Genomic DNA, 23,261 nt, shown 5'->3' with positions numbered 1-23,261 from the left:
CTACTATCTTTCTATCTCTATTTCTTTCACCCCCTCTTTTGTCTCACTCTCTCTCTCTCTCTCTCTCTCTTCTGCTTTCCTTTCATTCTCGACCCTTTCTTCCCTCCTCTCTGCCTGGTAATCGAGTGAGAGAGATTCCCCGACTTTGTGACTCCCCCCCCCCCCCCCCCCCCCCACCTTCTCTTATTGTCAGATATCAAACAGGGCGGCTTTGTGGATTACCAGGGGAAGCTGATAATGACATGATAGAGGCGTGATATTTCAAACAAAATTGAGTGTCAATTGGCTGCATCGTCTAGGCAACACAAGTGTCTGCTCTGCGGCAGCCAGGAAGGAAATAAGGCCAATCTGTTTCCTTTGCCTCATATCAAACGTCTCCTCTTCTCCCTCCTTTTATACGACTATAATGGGTTCAGCTCAAAGAAGTAGAAGACGAGGGCTGCCAAGAGGGCTCTCACTGTTGGGTCTTATGCAACACACATGCATGCTTGGGTACACTTCTGAGCATGCAGACATGAACTTAGGTTCCTGAATCTCAAATGCATTAGCAGAAGTAAGAGGCGATGGGAGGCTGCAGAGGGAAGGTGCCCCCGTTTTACCACCCAACCCCAAAAAATATATAGACATGCAAATTCTCTCTCTACTGTTGAGACTTTTCATTCCCACTTAAATTGCTGCAGTGTTACAGATTGGTGAAACCGACAGCAGTTTGAGCAATTAAAAAGTGACACCTAAACCTTGTGGATAGACTGTCGAAATACTCTTAAGCCCGGGTTTAGGAGCCCGTGCATGTAAGAGCCAGACTACTGGGTACAGGACTCACTGTTGTGTGTGTGCGTAAGTGTTTGGAAAGGGATTTTCCCTCCCACTGGGATGTCATCATCTTCTCATCATTGTGTCTCTGGCATGTGAGTGAGTGTTTCCACCGAGCACATTTCCATGATGCGTCCGACTCGAGTGTGCTCGCGTCTCGCACATATTAGTGACCACGAGAGGCGTTGGTCAGATGTTGTCGGCTTGCCTCCGCCTCCACTCTTGAATAATTAATCGGAGTTTCAATTGCACATAATCGCTCTGACATACATAAGCGTGAACACACAGGGCGCACAGACACACATGTGCCGGCACGGTCAGAAGGAAGAGTTTAGGGCTGAAAAGGCCCCAGCAGCAGGCTGCTGATATAAATAGCTGTTGTTTGTGGAGGGGAGCGCTGGCAGAGGCAGCAGTGACACTGTGGAGCAGACCACAGGGACTCTGATGTGCCTGGTGGCCTGAAGCGAGCCCTCTGCCTCTCAGATCAGCTCTACCACTGACTGTGTGCAGCTTTGACTGGCCTCCTTCATATGTGACAGCCTGAAACAAATACAGCAAGCTCTGTGAGTCACAAAAGCCACATTCAATTCAGCCTCGACTGCAGAATATGGAGCTTGTATTTGAGTCTGTGTGCTGTCTGTGTGCTGTCTGTGAGTGTCCTGTTCCCATGAAGGATTTAGTAATATGATCAAAACACGGATGACTTCATTCTTAAGAAAGGTTTTGTTTTGTTTTTATGAAATCATCCTGGAGGTCTACTATGTTTCTACCTCAGTCTGTGATACCAGTATTCCTAGATGATAGAACATATGTCTTGGGGCGGGGGACTAAAGGAACACACCCTCCAACCCCAGGGAAAATACAGACCCCCCCCCCCCCACTGCACATGCTCAAATAGTCTCCCAATTGAAACATCATTGTCGGTAATGGGAGGAATAAATATTCATAAGCCTAGGCAGAGAGAAAACCCCTAGATTAGGCTAATATACACCCCATTGTTCTCTCTCTCTCCAGCTCTTCCTCTGTATCTCTGCATCTTGTTATGCATGTTAGTGCGTTGCCTAATAGCAGCTAATTCCTCCAGCTAGCTCTGATAACTTCATCAAAGTGCACACAAATTGCAAATTACAAGGTTTGATATGCAGAAGATTTTGGGCCACATTCCAATTAAGATTGGATTGGGGTTTTTTTTTTAAGTGGAGAGGCTCTATGACTCTCTCCTTCTTGCCTTTTTCCACTCCTTTTTTTCCCTGCCTGGCACTGACTTCACTGATATCTCATCCATAACAGGCCTGAACTAGGGCAGAGCATGGCTTAAACAAACAAAGGGCTGTATTGATTTATAGGGTCCTCCATGATGGGCTTATTGGCCTGCATCTCAAAGCCACAGAGGGCACGGGGCCCATGAATCACAGCTTCAGAAAATGCAGAGAAACACACACACACACACACACACACACACACACAGACAACAGGTAACAATAACACATTGGAGCATTGTTGAGGATGTGATTACAGTCCTCTCTCCCCTCTCATATCCAAAAACACTCACTTTCATTGTGTCTGTAAGGAGGGGAATGGAGGTCAAGGGAGGTTGTTTTCTGAATATGACACCGAGAAAACAAAGCAAAGATAGAAGAGCATGCTTATTTACAAACTGTTACTGTATACCCTAACGCAGAGGAAGAGAGAGAGAGAGACAGAGGGGGAATGTAAAGTGTGAAAGAGGGCGATAAAGACAAACAGAGAGAGAAAGAGTGAGAGATCGAGCATGCCTGGACAGAGAGAAAATACCTTGTAGAGGTTCACAGAGTTTAAAGAGCTCAGCCAAAGAAGGAGCTCCTGTCCTTTCTGGCTCCAAAGCATACACACACACACACACACACACACACACACACAAACACATACACACACCCTCAGGGCCATTCTGTTACACCTGGTCACCTTTATCCTTTTTTAAGTCCCCCAAACACACCCATAAACCCCCCCTTTGCAAAACATACACACAACATTCATCTACCCTGAAACACATCCCAAACTAAAAAAAACACACACAGCAGCAGCAGCCGCAGCAGCCTGTGGCTAACACACAGCTCCTGCGGCAATCTCCCCCAGCAGATAAAACTAATTATTCCAAATCTACTCTGTCAGGTAGTCTGATCCTCTGGGGTCTCGGTTTAAATCCCCCTTTCTATATCTCTCTTTTTGTCTCCCTGGCTGTCTCTGTAAGTCAGACGCCACAAAAAAAAAAAGGCCAAGAGCTCGACTGACCTCCAGAGGAAAACTATAAACAGCGTGACTCGCCAATAAAGACCCATAAAGAAGCATAGCAGCTGATGCACCATGGCAAAAACAGATCATTTTGAAATCAAGCTGACCTCTTCGTTTGGTAGACTTCTTTTCAAACAAACCACAATAAACAAATCCAGTGATCACGTCTGGTTCTCTAAACAACTTTGAAAAAAAGTCCCCAAAAATGCATGACATCACCTCGCATACAATCCAAAAGGACTTATGCACCTATTCAAACGGCTAGTCCCTCTGTTGGCACTTGCCGCTGGCACCCACGTTTGGGCTTTAAAGCGAAATAACAGGCCCCACATCGCAGGCTTTTCCAGCTGCACACCCCTGAAAGCCCACGGAGAAAACCATTCGGCCCAATGAGCTCTAAAGGCAAATGGAAGCTCATAAACACAGACTTGACTGTATAGACTTTGCATTTTATCTTTCGGCAGTTTCCCCACCTTTTATGAGCCGGGGACCCCTATAACGGGGGGAGGGAAGGGAGGAAAAGGATGAGGGAAGATAGGAGGATGGAGGCGATAGAGAGAGCGGTAAAGGATGTTAGGGAGGAAGACGGCGGCGGCGGCAGAGAGTGAGAAGAAGAATAAAAATAAGAATGAGGTGCAGGTTGGCGGGATGAGATGGAGGAGAAGTGGGGTCACAAATCTTGCTGCTATTCTAGTACGTGACATCTTCGCTCGTTTGCGGCTGCTCATTAACAAACAATACTGCTGTGAAATTGGTTTAATGACAAAGTAATAAAATTGCTATTCTGCTCACAGATGGCCTCAGGCACAGGGAGATTCTGGCAGGCTTACTGTGGCTGCCCGTGTGCATTAAGCTGCTTGTTCATGAAAACAGCATCCTACACTTTTCCTTCTCACTATCACCATCCTTTTTTTTTTTTTTTTTGTTCTTTTCTTCGTTTTAACTTCCTTCTCTTCCAGCAAATGAAATAAATTAACCTACTTTTACTCCCTTGTATTCTCCTTGAATCCTCCCTATCCCACACTCTCAACCTCTTGCTCTCTCACCCTCTCCTATTCTCCATCGCTCCCCCAGTTCTCACCCCTAGTGCAGAAATTACCATCTTAAAATGAAGAAGAAGAAGAAGAAGAAAAAAAAAAAAAAGAAGTAGTCTCGCCCACGCAAACGCAGCTCGACTTTATTTCAAACGCAGAGCCCTTGTTATTAAACGACCCACCAATAAAACCAAGCCGTTGAGGAATAAAAGAGCCAAAAGGAGCAGAGAAGTACAAAGACCTCCCTCCTCCCATCTCTCTCTAATGCGTTCTCTCTAATGCTTCTTTCAGCTCTATCTTGCCTCGTCTGGCTCCGCTCTCTTACATGCCTTCTTTTCTGGGAGAATTCCACCGCCTTGTAGAGTCTTGTAATGGGAAAACAAGTAAAAAAAAAAAAGGGCTCATGATTGCCAGACAGTGCCAATTTTTCTAAGGCAGCACCTGTTTTTCATAACTCAGAGGTGGGCACTGGGCCGCTGCATGGCCGACGTTGGTGCTCATGACATGCCTTGACCCTGTGTGCCCTTAGTGTCTGATAAAGAAGGCGTGGGCCCATTAGCATTAGCTATTTAATACTCCCATGGCTTTTTCTGTGAGCACAGCACGTGTCTAGTGTTCACTGTGAACAGATATTTGGATGGCGAACAACTGCAGAACTAAATGAAAAACAAAATGAAACCTGCTACAACAGGGAGCCTGTTCTGTTTTACTCTGCCAATAACGAAAATATGGTTTACCAAATGCTTCTCCCCCTCCAAAACAGATAAAACGGGGATTATTATTACAGCATCAAGAAAGCAGCCAGATCAAATGAACTTAGCTGGTAGGGGGTGTTGGTAGGGGGGCTGGCACTTGGGATCTGACAACAGAGTCAATTCTGCTAATTAACTGCCAATTAGCGGTCCCTAAATGAGAGGGATCATGATGCCTGTGTTGGCAGCGCCCCGATAGTTTCTCTCTCACTCAGTCTGACTCACATAGACACTTATAGATGCACACACACACACACACACACACACACACACACACTCACACGAGCACACAGCCACAACCTCTCCACACTCCAGCTGTATATTTAGAAAGCCAGGGGGGCATAAGATGGCCACTGTCGGGAGTCCCTGGTTGGAGCCAAAAAAAGCCTGACATTTCCATCTGGGTCAAAGTTAGACAGATAACCAGCAACTTCAGTCAACTAGCCCACCAATGTGGCAGAAAGACGAGAGAGAGAAATGAAAAGGAATAGCTAGTGATATAGAGAAGAAGGAAAGCGGACCTCAAAGTCTGTGTGAGATTCATAAGACTTAAATACTTAGGAAGAATGTGGAAAAACAGGCGGCTGGGCCGGTTTCATAGCTTTGTGTTACATTTGGAAAATATTAGTTATTATTTTGTATTTCATAACGGGCTTGCCCGCCAAACCAGAGGATCATAAAACAATCATAAAAATCATAAAAGCCAGTGTTCCTTAGTGTCTCATTGGACCGAGGAAGAGGGTGGAAAAAGCTTTGCTAAGTGGAGGAACAAATTTGGCTTTGGTTTTTCTCGCTTTTTTTTTTTTCTGGTCTGAGATTTTACAAATAAAAAGTGCCTGACCGTTACTAACAATGGGCATGTGAACCTGCGGCCTCTGTTGGGTAAATTCAACTCTGAAGAAGTCTGGAGAGTGTGAGAGAGGGAAAACAAGGATCTGAGAGAGGGGGGAACATGCTGTGAAGAGAGCTGCAGAACATGTCAGTTCAGAGCTGGCTAAACTCGTTTATCTGCATGCTGCGCTACAGCCGGAGAGCCGAGATTATGTGTCGATAGGCAGAAGCTGAAAAGGCATAGGAGTGCAACGTCTTTGAAAAAAAAAAAAAAAACGCAGTTTCCTTTCCACCCCGTTTTAGAGTTTGCTTCAATCCACCTGCACAACTAACGCAACCGCACTCTGAACAAAAGAACGAGGTTAATGTGGAAATAAAGTCAACGCGTATTGAATTAGAGGATGCCTAAAGGTGGATCGAGTCCACCTGATGAGGACAGATTCTCACTGGAAAAAAAAAAAAACAATCAGTGTACCGTGCTCTAACCTGAATGGCCGCAGAGATTGAGCTTATTTCATCTCCTCAGTGGGCACAGGCCGCTTGGCGCCGTCGTCTGGCGGATATCCTTCCCTTATCATGTGACCTGTGCTCCGACAGGGGGCAAAGGTTGGCTGTGATCCGCCCCTGTGTCTTAATAACTCACTCATTGTATTCCTTTCTGCCGCTAATTAGAGCCTCTCCCCTGTGTGTGTGTGTGTGTGTGTGTGTGTGTGTGTGTGTGTGTGTGTGTGTGTGTGTGTGTGTGTGTGTGTGTGTGTGTGTGTGTGTGTCTATGCATGTATTCCCCCCTGGGCTGTAGAGAAGAGGCAGAGAGGTAAAAATAGAGTGTGGCTTATTGCCCTCTTTATTGTTATTAGTGCTCCAGTGGCACAGCAGTCAGTCATCATAGATGCCAAGAACTGACATATACTCTCTCTCTCTCTCTCTCTCTCTCTCTCTCTCTCTCTCTCTCTCTCTCTCTATGCCATGGAAATGACCAACCGACTGCCTGTGAGATGAGGGAATAATGAGGGGACAATTTCCTTCCTTTTTTTTAGACGCCGTTTCTCTCAGTCATCTGTCATCCGCGTCATTTCTCGGGCCCATGTAATAATCCTGCGTGTTATGTTCGCCGTGTGTGTGTGTGTGTGTGTGTGTGTGTGTGTGTGTGTGTGTGTGTGTGTGTGTGTGTGTGTGTGTGTGTGTGTGTGTGTGTGTGTGTGTGTGTGTCTGTATGTGCGGAAGCCAGGATAGCTTGCTGGTGTGTGCGTTTATGGCAGCGAGTGAGGCCACATCGTGCTGGGTCTGACGCTGACACATGAAAGGAATCGGTCAGGCCCCATTTAGCCCAGACTGATAGCAGGACAACAGGAGGTGCTGAGGCAGGAAAAACACACGGGCAGATACTGTAAACTGTAAACGCTTCTTCTCCCAGGAATAGACGCCTGCCATTTCACCTACTTCTTGAACCCGGGAATGCCTTGTGTGACACGGCCCTCACCTCTCCCGACGCAATCTTGAACAAATGCAATCACATCTCGGACCACTCCCCGCTTCTGTTAGCATGACGCCAGTTGTCTCAAAATGTGAGCAGAGTAAACACGCTACCTAATGCTCAACTAATGGCGTCCTGACACATTGTATACACACATTACATCTCATGCACATACTGAGTAAGCATAGGGTACGCCATTAGTTATAATGTGCATCACACACACACACACACACACGCAAAACTATTAACAGGATAATCAAGTCCACCTCCTCATCTGCTCAACACTAAAGCACTGAGATTGTGGACTTTAACCTTTTCCTTTGTTCCTTATTAGCATCACACAGCTAATGGGGTGTGGGTTACTAACAGGTGAAGCTAACAGCTAATGATATAGACTGGATATAGACGCAGATGGAGTGTCTCCTGTGGTGCAGAGACAAACGGTTTTGGGGCTTACTTTTGTTTCTCTGCGTGTGTACAGGTGAGCTGCAGGTAAACGTAAAGGGAGATTTAAAAAAAGTGGGAGGGGATGGTGCGGGTTGGAGGTTTTGATGGGGTAAAGTTTTGAGAGAGAGCATCATGCACTGTCTATTGACTATCACACAGAGCACCCTTGTGCCCTCGCCGGGCTGCGATTGTGCCGGCGGACAAAGCCCTGATTCAGCACATCCTTTCCCCGAGGGAGAGCGCTGGAAACCGAAGACGGCGGCTCTCTCTCTCTCTCCCCCCCACCTTTTCACTCATCCTCTGCTTCTGTCTTTCCCCTACCTCTGTCTCTATCTCCCTCTCCCTCTCTCTCTCTCTCTCTCTCTCTCTCTCTTTAGCCAGTAACATGGCAGCAGTAATGCATCAAAGGGAACTGCAGAACAATGCAAGGGGCCAGCCAGGAATTTGAAGAGCTTTTTTTTTTTTTAAGGAAACAGGAATTTCATATGGCAGACTTCTGTCACGTCCTGGGTGGACAGAAGCCACTGGAACTAGAAACCCCCCCCCCCCCAAAACAAGGCAGTGTTTTACTGTCCAGCCTGGTAAAGTTATAAAAGAGGAAGAATAACTTATTTTTCTCATCTTTCCCTCACTGTAGAATAACCGAAAATGACCCAGAATGCACCCGAGGTAGACTCAGCCTCTCTAATGACTTTATTTGTGAAAATTGATTCCTGGTGTGTTTTTGTTAACACGCCTGGTGTAGCAATAATACACAGCTCCATAACCACCGATGTGTACGTGCAGGCTTGTGAATGTGTGTGTGTGTGTGTGTGTGTGTGTGTGTGCGTTCACGAGGATGTTACCCTGCACACGATTTTCCTGAGACCTCTTTATAAATGGATCTGAGGCATTTCAGTGCCAGGCTTGGATTTCATGGCCTCTGAGAAGGCAGCGGCTCTTCCTATATCTATCTCTGTCTCTGTCTATTTCTTTCTCTCGCTCCCGCTCTCTCTCTCTCTCCCTCTCTCTCTCTCTGTCTCCTCGCAGGTTTGCAGACTATTTCTGCATTAATCACCATGACACAGGCAAGGCAACTCAATTTTCTGCTCCTGTAGGTAAGGTGCGTGGCGTCCCGAAACGGTGGCACGAGGCATGAAACAGGCAAGCGGGGGCTAATCTTTGGTTACTGGTGTAATTGAAATGCTATCCACACTGTAGGGTGCATTAAAGTCTGATAACAGCGGTTCCTGTGGCCAATTTAAGTAGCTTGACTTCCCCTGGCTGGAAGGGAATAAAGAAAAGGGTGAGAGAGAGAAGAAGAGAAAGAGGGAGGACATCAGAACGGAGGTTGTGGGGGGGGGGGGGGGGGGGGACAAGGGTGGGGGCTGATAGATAAGGCCGGCAAACCAGGCTAATTCTCCAGGCATGTTTCTCATTGTGATCCAGGAAAAAAATGAGAAAAAATGTATCACAGAGACCAAAAAATCAATTGACCCTCGGGTGGCTTGTCAGGCTGCGAGTCTGATAAACCTAAAAGCTTCGTTAATGTCGGCCCGCCTGTACCCAACAGATAGAGCACTTTGTAAATGAACCGGCTTTGATAAATATATTAAGGAAAGCTGTGAATAAAAGGCACAGACTTGTCATTTGTAAATAGAACCCCCGCTACATGGAATTAGAATGATAAAATGGGGTTCCATATAATTAAGTTTGTGTAAGACCTGAAATCCGTGCAAATACCTTGCCGGAAATTTGAAAGGAAGCTGTCAGTTCAATTAATCTGAACATCACCCTGAGAATGTACTGAACAAAATTAAGCTGCAGATAAAACCTGGGCTAGTATTTTGATAAGTAATTCCTGTATCATTTCTTTGCTTCTGTGATCATTTTATTTAATCCACCACCCCCAGTTATGTGCTAAGCCATCTACAAAGGACCTGCTGGCCAGGCCACCAAAACCTTAATCCACCATATAGCTTCATGTAAAACTGGGAGGGGGTGGTAAAGGCAGGTTTTTTTGCCTTTTGTGGGCGCACCAGTGGCGATGCTAGGTATGGTTTTTTGGGATTTGAAGGGGCGGGGTGATTGTGGGGGCTGAAGGGGTAGCTTATGATGTCTTTCCTTTCTCCCTTAAATATATCCCCGCCAAAAGCACGTGCGTCGTCTCCCCACAAAGACCAGTTGACTTAGCCGCAGAACACTCCCGCCGATAACAGCGGAACATCCTGCTAGCTTACACCTTATAATGCCACAAAGGTTGTCAGTGTGTTTTTTGCTGCGTGTGTCTGTATGCGACGGGGAGGGCTGTGCATAAACGGTTTTTTCACACTTGGCGGCGAGAGGGAGGCGAAGGCTTTTGAGAAAATGAAAGGCAGAGCGACGCTGGCGGTGGAGATAGGGCGAGCGGAAATCTTGACTCACCAGTTGTTTACTTGTAAGATGGTGAGGCCCGTGTCTTGGGCTAGCTGCTTCTTCTGCTCTTCAGACGGGTATGGGTGCTGCAGAAGCAAACAGAAAGAGAGAGAGAGAGACACACGCATGAGCGCCTTTTGACACACACATTAACATTAATATTCACCCGCGTACAAGCTTCACAAAAGGGAACACATGCTGCGAGTCAGGTTGCTGGCTGTTGCCTATTGCTGTATGTATTCAATATGTTCTCATGTTTGTTGCATTGTGTAACCCTAAACTGCACCGCCTCCTGACCTCCACCCAACCCTGCCCCTCCCTTTGCACAGTATAGACATTCGGAGCATGCACGTGTCCTCCCACACATCAACACACATCAACACACACAATCAGCGCTAAACCTGTCAGAGCTGGCCGAACAAGTTTGTCTAAACTGTCAACTGTGATAACCCCCTTCTCGAAAACCCACCCCGCCCACACACAAACAACGTATAGTGCACAAACTAAACATACGCTCTGAAACCCACTTAGGACTTTTTTTTTTTTTTTTTTAATGCACATCCTGTGGTGTCTGAGAATCCTTTTATAATACCGAGCAACAGAACGAGTGGGAGCAGATTTGCAGTGAATACATTTATCTTTCCTTGAATGTCTGACGTGTATATCCTGGTGGTGGCTCTTTCATAGACAGCGGCTGAATACAGGCTAATGCTAAGAGAACAGAGTGCTGTGAAATCTCCTCCACAGCCTGGCCAAGATTTTTTTACCTGAAAATGTAATTCTGCGACCCGGGCTGCAATGATACTATTTGTGTCAGGTCCAATCTAGAGAACATGGGCTGATATAAATGGCAGACCTTGGGCTGCCTCTCTCCCCGTGGGCCTGCTATGAAGCATGACAAAACAACAGTGATCGCTGGTGACAGATGTCTTTAAGGGCCAGATTAGGAGTCGGGGCGCACGCAAACGAAACAAATGAGACACTATGCGCTTCATTCAGCCAGAGAGCATGCGTGCACACAAGAGGAACAGAAATACACACAGAGGCACAAATATTCACAAAAATGACACCTGCAAATCACAACACACAAAAAAGCCTTTTTAAAAGTGACACTTAAATCCTCCTCTGGTTTCAAGCTCCATTAACACACATTCTTCCCCCTCAAGGAAAACACCTTTAGCCTCACGACTTAAAACCCTTTTTTTTTCCCAAGCTCTGTTCCACCTCCACACTCACTGAGAAAGCACATTTCACAAAGCACCAGAAGTGTCTGCCTGCCGTCTGTTAATTGAATTGAATTTAAACATGAAATGATAACAGTTGCTCAAGACCTATTTTCTCATTTGCTGCTAAAATAATGGATGTAAGTGAGGTTTCATATCAGCACACGGGACGATTTCTCCTTTCAGGTAGCATTGTCTCTCTGAATGTAGTCCTTCTTTTTAATTAAAGGAGAGATGATAAAAAATGGTTGGAGGAATGTGCTCAATTAATAACAAACAAGGCTGAGATTGGACAAATAATGAGTCCCGGCTGCGGAGGGGGATTAATCTGATTTGTACTTGTGTCCGTAGTTCCTTTTAATATGCTAAAACCATTAACAGAGGACAGCTGATAAAGCTAGCATAGGAATACATTTTTTGATTGCCAGGTGCTGACATGTCCTTGGCAACTGAAGATGGTGCAATTTCTTTTGGTGACTGTGCATGCACATATGTAGGGGTGTATAAACATGTCCGAGAGACAGATACACACATTGACATCCTCATGTGCGTGTGTGTAATAAGAGAACTGCCTCTTCTTCCCTCCCCCTTACACTCCTCGGCTTCCTTGCCGATTTCACATTAGCTCTGACCTCGGATACCATCAAACCACGCTCACAAATATAACAGAACACACCCTCCCTCCCACTCGTTTTTTATGCGCAGACACATATGGATGCATACGCAAAATTGAGATGTAGCTAAAGATGATGTGGTATGGAGGTGTGCAGGGAGGGAATGGCCTCAATTGGAAATGGGAGTGGGTCATCTACATAGCATTAAGGCTTCCTTAGCCTCTCAGGCTCGGCCCGGGTCATCAATCGCCTACTGTCAGCCGGAGCGCGCTTTAGCTTGGTAATAAATACGCCGGCCAGCAGCATAGCTCGTCCGGCAGCGACCACGTAATGAATGGTTCGAACAAACAAGAAAGATGTCTCATCAAGGAGAGTGGGGACGTTAAAGCCCCCCTCGCACACAAAACCCCTGAGTAAGGAGATTTACTCCAACCACACAGACACAACACTAAAAAAGAAAGATCCTATTTCGTTGAGCTTATTCCCCTTTCCAGTCTCTTTCTCATTCCCAGACTCCTTAACTCCCCATATGTTGGACCTCTGCTATCACGGTTCTTGACACACACACACACACACACACACATAAAAACATACACGAAAAAAAAATGTCCCCTTCCTCATCCTATTCTCATCTATGCTTGACTCCCTCGCTTGCCTTTCTTGCTTAACCCCCTCCCTGTCACACACACACTTTTTATGGCTGTGACTGCAGGCCACCCACACTTTACGCTGTGGCAGCTTTCCTCAAAGCATGGCGAATTCTCAGCTTCAGAATATGGTGTGTGATGGCAGTGGGAACACACACACACACACACACACACACAGGGACATGAGAAGTGAGTCGGCATGGTGGGCCTTGTGGTTACAAGGCTGCAGCAGCCGTGAAATTGGAGAACGGCTATTTAGACCTCTGAGTAACCTCTTGATGTTAATTGCCTCAGTAGAAAAATATGAAACTAAATCACCCAATAGGACAGAAAAAAAAATGATATTAAAATTTGCCTCAATTGTGATTGAATGTAAAACATAAACACATAAAGTGCTAAATGGATTTCAACGCGGTTCTTCCTGGAGATGTCCTTCTGTACCCTCAGGAGACAGCATGACATGCTTATTTAATGGATGAAACAGAAACACAGCGCAAGATCAAAGATGGTATTGATAATCTCCCCCACTAGCTTTGGATCCGCTCAATATGTTCAGTTACAAACACCAAGGCCAATATCCTTAAAAGAGGATTGACCGCAAAACGTAAAACAGCCGGTCTATAAATAATTAGAGCCAGAAATGAGCAGCCTCAATTTGCGATCGAAACGGCTCTGTTAATTACGCCTGAGCCTGTTAATGGTGCGACTGTGCACTTTTCTGATGCACAAGTGTCGTCCAATTCCGATCTGACCTGAAAATGTGCAGCCAAACATCAACACAAACACATAAACACAGGTGAAACGCACTGTCAGTCAATGAGAATCGAGCTGTGTGTGTTTATACGTGTGTGTGTGTGTGTGTGTGTGTGTGTGTGTGTGTGTGTGTGACATCTGGCTAAATTACAGGTTGTGATGCTCTCTGTGCTCTATGATAGTGCTGGATGTAATGGCCCCTGTGGTTGCAGAACATTACAAGCTAAAGGTAGCTCCATCATCCGCTGTGCGCAGCTCCTTAAATCCCCCCTGAGCCCAGCTTGGTGTTTCCCCACACACAGTAACCACATCTACAGCCAGACCCACTCTTTGCTTCACACCACACACACACACACCTTTCGACCCACATCCACCGTTCCCATCTACACCCCCTGAACATCCAGCTCGCCATTCATCACATTCATACTCTCCTGACACCTATTTGCTGCCGTCGTCAAATCCCACAGCCCGATCATTATCCCAGCAGCTCCATTCGCATCAACCACCCCCACCCCACCCACCCAAGGCTTCTTCTACTCCGCCTTCTGCTTCTCCCAACCTGCAGCCCCCTCGCCTGAGAAGCTGGCGGACCCCATTGATAAATGACATCATCAGTGTGTGACATGAGTTATAGAGCCAGGTCGTGAGGTTGCAGTGGCTTGCAAAACCTATTCCATGCTAATGACTCCTAGGAAATCACAGGCCATTGGCTGTTTACCCCTGGTTGTCACGGCAACACAAGGTATTTGTTTATCAAGATTGGTGTGATTTAAGCCATGGCTTTTTTGCAACTTGGATGGGTTATTAACATGTTTTTATTTGCTCTATAGCATATGTTGATTGCTGCGATTGACATATGTTTACACAATAACCTTTTTCAAATTAATGATTTTACGTGTCCGGAGAAATTGATGGGATCCATTGTGTCTGGTTTTACAACAATATCATACCTCTTTCATATAAGCCTTTTCTCACATTGATTGGAATCTTGTTTGTTTTTAATCAAAGTGACTGCAGGATGTTAATAATATTCACTGTCAAAAAGTAAACGCAATCAAATATAAGAATGACATTTTAATATGGATTCCACGCTGAGTTGGGGTAAGATTGGCACATTTTAAATATGAAGTTGCGGTTGTTAATAACGTTACAATTGGCTTCTTTGACAAATGACAATGAGATTGAATGCATATCTGCATAGCTGGGAGATCAAACAGATATGACAAATAAATCCAGTTAGAGTTTGTGGATCCATCATGAATGTTTATTATGCACGGAGCAATATGTGGCTTTTGAGCCGCACTATTATGACAGATTGTGAAGTTTGAGTTGAGGGATATGGTTAATTATGTCTGTCTGTAAACAAACAGATTGACAACTGACAATTAAGTCATACTTTTTATATTTCTTTCACAATCAAATCTCTTTTTTTTTTTCTTCAAAATGATCCGAATTAATTGCAAAAAATATTTTCTATTAAAGTGAAAGTGATGCTTTTTGTGATTTTTTATTGTGAATGTTCAAAAAACGACTTAAGTAAAGTTGATTTAATGTCTGCTAAGTTCAACGTCATAAAAAAATCTTTTCACACTTATCAAGTTCTTCTCTCTTTGGGCAGGTGGAGGGTGGAGTAAAGGGTGTAGGAGTGTTTGTTTTGTTTTGCAGGGACCTACACTGCTTCCTGGAAAAAGTATGAAACAGGCAAGACTGTCACATGTCTCAAAGTTTCAACCCTTCTGCTCTTTCTATTTATGAACACACACACACACACACACACACACACACACACACAGTCAAACAAATACACCCATCTTATTAACAGAACTCACATGATGCCAGCCTATGAAGCACACTCACTGCATGCCAACCTCCGATAACAGCAAATGAGAGCACATCCATATCTACACCTCACACGACCTGCATTCACAGCATTCCACTGCACTCCTGTCTCTCTGACTCCAGACAGCACAGCTTCCACAATAAGTGTAAAGGCTCTCAGCGGACTGACCCTCTGACAGGCAAACGGCGATGATTGCAAATACAAGGCGGACTTGGTGTGGCCCGCAGCATCTATTATAGAGCAAAAGGGCCCCCGGTTTGTCTGTCTGCCCTTCTGACTGGCTGGCTTGCTGGTTGGTTGGCAGGGCATCAGTACTACTGCTGCTGTTGCTGCCATGGCCCGCCACAACAATTGCTGGCTGGGCTCCTGAAGCCAGCTCCTGGACCTCAGCCAGCAGCCTGTTTGCTCTACACCATTAATTTATGTTCACTGGAGATGGTGCAAGGTTGTAGAGAAGCTCTACGGCATAACTGCCCCCGCTTGCCTGCCAAGCTAGGGTAAAAGTAAAGTGGGCGAGGGGGAGTCGGAAAAGAGGGAGAGGGTGAGGAAGGAGCCCTGGGGGATATACGAGATATAGGCAACTGATTGTACCAAGCTGCATGAGGCTAAATAGCAATCACTCCCACACAATCCCAATGCACCTCCAGAGTTTACTGATCGACCGACGTAAAAGAGAGAGATGTTTTTCCTAATGCTATCATGCATAATGATAATAAAGTATCGCTTTAATCCAATAAGGAAAACAAAACTGGGAAAAAACTGTAATCATTTTTTTGGATAAAATCCATAAAAGACTGCAAACTATTAATGGATCTATTGGAGTTTGCCAACTGTTTTATACACAAACTGTGTGTGTGCTGCATTGTGAACCTGGTCTCATTTGTGGCCCGCAGCCATAGAGATGTGCCTGTTTAATCGTCAGATCAAGTTCATGGCTTCTTTTTCCACCACACCGCTTTCAAGAGGAGGAATACGATCCCTCCATCCATACAGAGGGGGCCTGGTCTCCTCTCTCCCTCTCTCTCTCTCTCCCTCATTTCCGTCCATCTCTCCTTCTCCTGCCGTACTCCATATAGGCCCCAGCAGCTATCCCTTTCTTTCTCGCTACATGCTAACCCGCCTGGCCTCGTCTCGTATCCTCTCTTCACTTGAACCTCTTCTTCTCTTCCTCTCATCTAGTCGCCCCCCCCCCCCCCCCCCCCCCCCCCCTTTCAAAGTTTCCGTCGAAGCTCTAAGCCAGGTCCTAGAGGGCAGGAATTTGGCCTGGTTTTTCAGACCAGTCTGTTGGCTTTGTTGTGGTAACTGCCTGCTCAGGGGCACCCGGCTCTGTTCTGCTGCTCCGCTCTCTCCAACTCGCCTGATGTCAACACACAGCCGTGCTCAGTGCTCGCTTTACAGAAATCTGAGAAACATCTTGATGCAATGACTACAGATCCGCAAAAGAGATCGTCCTCTTTCAAAGCGTTTTATTCCAATTAAATGACAGAATTCATTAGCATTTTTAATTCTCTGAACATAAGTCTTCTGTCATACTTTTTCTTTTCTGAGAGGGTTAGGTCATGGGTCTACTTCCTTTGCGAGGGACTTTAAGGGCCTATAAGCAGATCATTAGAGGCCTGGTGGGCCTGTCAAAGCTGAAGACCCACCCCCCTTTGCCTTCATATCCGAACCACTTGTTACTGCTGCCAGTCATAAAGTCATTGGGAGCACATGCTAAAAGCTAAAGTGTAGTGACCACACTAAGCCTCTGAATAAACATCAGCACTGCTTTAATGATGAACGCACACATTGTAAAAAAAAAAAAAAAAAATTCTAAGCTGGGACTTGGCTGAGGAATACCTTTAGCGTGGATTATGAGAGTGGAAACTAATCTTAAAACCAAAATATTTTACCTCCTTAAAGTTTTATATCTTTTCATTTCCAATTATTTTCTATTTCTTGGATTCCAAATTTATTGCCCCAGAATTGTGTTTTTAGCAGAACTACTTCATTATAGATCTTTGGCTTGACATACAAATGAAATATTAAGGTTTTTTTTGTCTTCTAAATGTACTCTATTTAGTTTTTAACATTGTTCTCTTGGCTCACAGAAGTTTACAGATCTTTTTACCAATCTGCTGGCAAAGCAGAGTGCAGCTCTAGACCATGCTGATCAAGTGTGTTGGGAAAAGGACTTAACATTAACATACAGGGTCTCTCTAAGTTTATCCTCTTACTCCATTGTGTGCCTTAGACTTTGTTTAACTTCCTGAGTCAATGTAAAGTGGGGCTGATCTTCCATTGAAACAGAAACAGATTAATTTGTGCAGCGATGGACAGACGGAGGGAGAGGAAAAGCGAGCGTGTTCGCTCTTCAAACAGAAGCTTCTGAGTTTCCACTTGACGGTTCTCCCTTTCATTGTGCATTAACTTAATGAGCATAAGTATTCAAATACACAATCTGTCCCCCCGCTCTCTCACTCTAGTCTCTGCCTCTTTAAGACTCCACATTCTCCAGAGAAAGGCCACTATGTTCTAATAGTGAGCCTCGGGACACGACAACAAGAGCACAACCACTTACAGAGGACAAACAAGAAACCCCTCCGGGCCAGCTATGGAATGTCAAGCCAATTTGGAAGATATCATAGGACATTTGTAATGTCAATTTTTGTTTTCAGGTCAAAAATCAAAGGCAAACATGGTGGGTAACATTTGTCCATTACAGTGCAGGCAGGAACACCTCCCTCCCCCGCTGAAAAACAGCTGCAGGGGACACTTTCCTGTTTGCTAATGATGCTAAATGTGTTCAAGTCAACCATGTCAAATTTTCTCTCCCTCTGAATGGACAGCTGGGGTGGAAAGAAAGATTATGTCCCCTTCTCTTCTCCACTGTTGCCCGTCTCTTCCATCCTCTGCCAGTAAAGCTGTTTTTCACACCACATGCACAATTTCTCGAACATTTCCAGAAAACCTGCCCCTGAACTCTTCCTGGTTTGCTTATTCACTTATGTCCCTCACAGCAGGAACTTCCCTTATCAGATGACAGCAAAAAAACGGATTTACAAGACAGTGGATGAAGTGACGGAGTCCGACACTATAATGACCTTTTTTTTTTTGCCTTTATAGCAATGCTGTGTGTAATTGGATGCATTCACCAGCAGTTCATTATGGGCACAAAGATCACACTGGTCAGTGGTCAAACATCAGTCATATGATATAAACACCATCGCCCCAGCCTCCCAGCTTACCCAAAGATTTGTGGAAATTTTCAGAAGTTTCGTACATGTGTGAAAAAGACCACAGAAAACGATGTTACAGGCGCACAACAGACAGTCACTTCAGATCGTGTCCCCATATCAGTGAGACAGAGGAGCATCACGGATGGTAACCATAGGTGCATTCATCTGAGATCACAAGTACTTCCATGGAACAAAGCCAAGCCAAGCCCTGATCAGTCACCACCTCGTCCATGACCCGTTGCGTCTCTTCTCTTTCACTGCATACCGTTTTTTTTTTTTTTGCCTTTCAGGAAGCACGTCTTCAGAGCTCCCCTTTCATCTCGGTGTGTATGAGTCAAGGAGATATCTCCTGTCATTGCTCAACACCCGGGGGCTGGCTGGCTGCATGGTTCTGCGCGGACTGACAAAATGCCCTCAGGACTTTCACTTTCTTAACGTTCCTCAAAGCAGAGTCGGCAAGTGACGAGAGTTAAAATGCCTTTGTGAAGTGCTGGCAAAAAGAAAAAGAACAGAAGAAGAGAAGAAGAAGAAGAAGAAGAGAAGGAGTGGTAAAGCAGGGATACAGCTTTTAGGCCTGGTTAATAGCATTCTTCCATCCTCTTCCTCTCTCTTCCTTGTAGTGCTCTTGGGCTCAATCCTGCCGGGGGTTCGAGGCCACCTTTGACCTGACTGGCCTGCCTAGCTACAGCCCTCTCGTTTGTTCGGGGCTTTATCCACTGACAAAGCAGGCAGGAAGTTGGCAGCCACCCAGCAGCCCCATGGGAGGATGACCATCAGCTAGCTCAGCTTACCGCTTATTACAGGATGGTGGGGAGCATGTGTGTGTGTTTATTTGCGTGCATGTGCATGTGTGCTTGCGTACGTATATTGTTTTAGTGCATGCATGCTTACAGACAAACTTGTGTGTATTAAACTGCAGGCGCGTTGGACGGTAGCTGCACGCTCGTGTTTTGCATGCACATGTGTAGAAGAGCGACAAAATCAGACATGTGGCTGACCTTTTTTTTTTTCATAGCCGGCAAATTTTTTTTTTTTTTTTTTTTTTTACTCTGCTACCTAATGACACGCAAAGAATAAGCCTGCAAGCTACAAACGTCCCTGTCTTCAAGCTAACCCGATCAGCTACGCATGTTAGCAACAATCAGGCAACCTTCCAGCCACTGGACTCAGGGGACCCCAGCACACTTCTCTCTCTCTCTCTCTCTCTCTCTCTCTCTTTCGACTCGTTCTCGTCCTCCTCCCCTCTGCAGCCTGCTCATCAGAGCGCTCAGAGCAGCTCACTAAAACATTATATCATAAGACACTCCAGTTTCACTCTCGCCACTCCATAAAAGTCAGGTAATTCATACTTCATTTATATATCTTCCCATTAATAAAGCTGATGAACTTTTACTCCTTAAATCTAATGGGCCATTTTGCCGCGACTGCCAGCAGCACTCGCCGCTTTCTCTCTCTCTGTATTCCTCTCTCTCTCTCTCTTCCTTCAACTCTTCTTTCGAGAGCTAATCCACCGTCTCCCAGCCACTGCTCACGTACAGTGATTATGGGTGAAGAGTAGGAGAGAGGGATTTACAGATTTTTGAGGCTTTCGACTGACCTCTGCCATTGACAAGCAGTGACATGCACCTTATGGGCGATCTGTTGTACCTTTTTGGTGTTTTCCCCCTCTCTCTCTCTCTGTTTTCATCTACCTCTCTCTATCTGGGTGCAACAGAAGGTCATTGACCTCTGGGCCTAAAAGCACAGGCAGGATGGCTCCCCAGCTCTGAGGCTGTTGACAAGCGTCTGTGTTCTTTTCAACAACTCGTTGAACCACCCCCCCCACCTCCCCCCCCTTACCCCTTCCCTTCTCAGGAATGTAACACAACCGCTCGCTGAGGTAACCCAAGCCCCTCCCCTCTCCCCATCCTTCATTTACAGAAAGAGAAAGAAGAGAGGGAGAGAGAAAGAGAAGTGAAAGCAAGTCCAAACTGGGGGTGTTGGACAGCTGTCCCCCTCATCTTCCCATCTAACTCTTGCTCCTCTTTTTTTTTTTTTTATATTCCTCTCTTTTAGATTTGCCTGTAGCCCGCTGCCTGTGGAATAATTAATGATGCAATTGAGCTGAGGAGAGGACTCTGACCAGCAGGGGCCGTCACTGAATGCCTTGGTCGCCGCTTTATGGAGGGCCGGAAAATAGAAGGCGAGAAAGACGTGGAGAGATGGATAGAGAGAGACATAAAACAGTCAGGACAGTGAGAAAAAAGAGATTGTTAACAGTTTGCTCCACAACAAGCCTTAACTCAGGCTTCCTCTCTCTTTTCATCCCCTCTAGTCTAATCCTCCTTACCCCATCCCCCCTCTCTCCTCTCCTCTCCTCTCCTCCATCCTGATGGCGGGATCGGGGGGCCTGACCTGTCTGGTGATTGATGGTAATGTCTCAGGAAGTCATTTTCCCCGACAGCACCCCCGCCGCCTTTCACCAGGCCTGGTGCAGAGGTGAGCCCTTCACATGGACGCTTTTAACTCTTTGCTCACTAGCCGCCTAAGGTCTCTCTGACCCATCTATCTCGCACAGTCTTTTCCCCAAATCGCATCCCACGCCACCCAGTGAAAGAATGGCAGGAGTAGAAAGCGGGTGAAAGATTGCAAAATCTGCAAAAGTCAAATTAAGGGGGAGTTCTGAGCAGCGAAAACAAAAGCATCTTGGCTTAAAAACACAGGCCATCTTGAAGTGGATCTGCCAAGTGGCCCCTAATTCAGGTTGCTGGGGATGGATCCCCACAACTCCATTACTGTCAGCGCTTACCACCTCCATTATGGCAATTAGGACGTGGTTCCAACACTAGGAATGCTTTGCTATGCTGTGGAATTACTAACATCTGCCGCGTCTCCGCTCCATGTGTCAGAGTGAAGTTGTCTTTTCTTAAACACACATCTTTTTACAGTCGCACTCTCTATCCTCTCTCCTCTTTTTTCTCTCTTCCTTATCCAACAACTCCTCTCCACATTTATTTTCTTAATTCGACTCAAACTGTGCCTTAAAGAGATCCCTCTCTGTTTGAGTCCAAATAACCGAAAATGATCCGTGAAGAGCTCGCAGTTCCCGTTTTCAATAGGCTTCATTAGTTTTTAATATCTAGCCAGTGGAAGGAGGGGAAAATAGCATGGAGATAATCAATGGAAAGGGGCTGCAAGCCTATTAATCTCCCCCAAAGGATTGTGGGTTAATACACGCTCTTGCATAGGCAAACACGGCTGTGTGGGGAACACATCTGTCTGCCTGGATGGGCTACTTAATGAAACAGCCCCGTGTTTGGCTGCTGAGATGGATGTCGTTCCCCGCAGTGAAAAATGAGTTCTCTCTCTCTCTCTCTCTCTCTCTCTCCCACTACGCCGAGCCACACATGATAGGGCTCCATTCAATTCACTGGAGACCTGACTGCGTTCCCCCCGTTCAAGAGCAGCTCAAACAATGAGGGTGCAGGACGGGCAACGCATGGCCACTGGAGCAAGTCTTCATGGAGATCATATCAGGGAATCCTAATGTGAACAAGAGTGTTAGTGATCTGGGAATGAGAGGAGACAGGGAAAGAGTAGAAGAGGAGACGTACAGTAGACAGATAAAGAAGAATAAGGGAAATAAAGGCTGAGCCACCTGGGATAGATAGCAGGCTCAATGTGTTTGTGTGGGAAAACTTGAGTGTCTGTATACATCAGATGCATGTGCGCATGTTTCTGTGTGTACTCTAACAGTGTCGGAGGTGACCCCCGGTCAGGGAGTCCTGAAACACGACCTCACCTCCGGTTCTGCGAGCCCTCCTCTCAGTGTGCTAAACAGCCACCTGAAGACAGGATTAGCCATTGTGACCCGGCCCCAGAGGTAACCAAGATACACCTCCCGGGAGGGACTTGAAACACACACGGTCACATGTTGCAGGAGGGAGGAGACATACACAGGAGGACGATTGACTGAAGGAATAAAATGGAAACAGGACGGGACAGGTGGTGGCGCGGATTGTAGACGCAAACAAGACACCTATAAGAGGATGAATGCAAGTAGGATACAGTGTAATGCCATGCAAGCTAACGGTGAAGGTGTTATGGTGTTTGCTGTTGTCTGGCGACAACAAAGCCACGGAGCGTAAGAGGATTGGCCGACCTAACCTAGCGCCTTGGGGTAGCTGAGATTTGTTCCTGTGTGGAAATTGATGCCTGTCAGCCTGTCTATGACTCAACTCTGACAGCATTCATGCATGTGTGTTTCTATGTGCACATACAGGCGTGCACGCTGCGCTGTGACAAATGAGCTGTGCTTAATTTGCGACTGATTATGCGGGGCTGCTGGTGCCCTAAACCCCTTTGAACTTGTAATTGCCCCTGGTTTCAGTAATGAACATTAAGGAGGATTCAGAAATGTGTGGCTAATTACACATTTGCCCCCCCCCCCCAACCCCCTTTTTTTTAAACTTCTTCATCTTGCTGGGTGAGAAGGAGGAAAAAGGAGGAGTAGAACTGGTAGTAGTAGGAGGATGAGAGCCAAGGAGGAGGTTCAGGGTTTGGGAGGCATGCACTGCTGTTGTCGCCCTCTTTATCTAAATAATTGTACAAGCCGGTTTATGGGCTTTAGAGAGGTGCTTTGTGTGTCAGACGCTGCAAGCCCGGGGATGTGAGGGGAGTAGCTTTCCCTACAATCAATATTCAGAGATTCACATCTGGAGCCAGGGCTTGCTCAGCTCCGATTAGGATTTATTTATACTAATTTATTATGTCTGCCTTTTTCTTTTGGCATTCCTCCATCGGTTTCTTTCCAATAAGTGTAGTGAAGAACTATTCTCCTATATCAGGGCTAATATCTATGATACATGCACATTTTATAAGCATTTCATGATCGTAGAAGGATGTGCCTACAGAGAAATTCAGGTTGGAATTGGACAAGGTTTGTTGTTTGTGGGAAAGAGTCACACAAAA

The 23,261-nt window shown here is 45.9% G+C and overlaps 1 protein-coding gene across 13 annotated transcripts in view; it reads right to left on the bottom strand.

The window, feature by feature from the left end:
• The window catches only part of meis2a (Meis homeobox 2a), an 80,408-nt gene that overhangs the window by 15,459 nt on the left and 41,688 nt on the right, over nt 1–23,261 (bottom strand). For all 13 annotated transcript variants that reach the window (XM_029278214.2, XM_029278218.2, XM_029278216.2 and 10 more), the window contains one exon: nt 10,026–10,102. In XM_029278214.2, coding sequence (XP_029134047.1) covers nt 10,026–10,102 — 77 coding nt within the window. The remainder of the gene's footprint in view (nt 1–10,025; nt 10,103–23,261) is intronic.

The sequence above is a fragment of the Labrus bergylta genome, chromosome 18, assembly GCF_963930695.1.
Source record: "Labrus bergylta chromosome 18, fLabBer1.1, whole genome shotgun sequence".
Lineage (NCBI taxonomy): Eukaryota > Metazoa > Chordata > Actinopteri > Labriformes > Labridae > Labrus > Labrus bergylta.
Note: the sequence above shows the minus strand (reverse complement) of the source record. Positions and strands in the feature narration are given on the sequence as shown.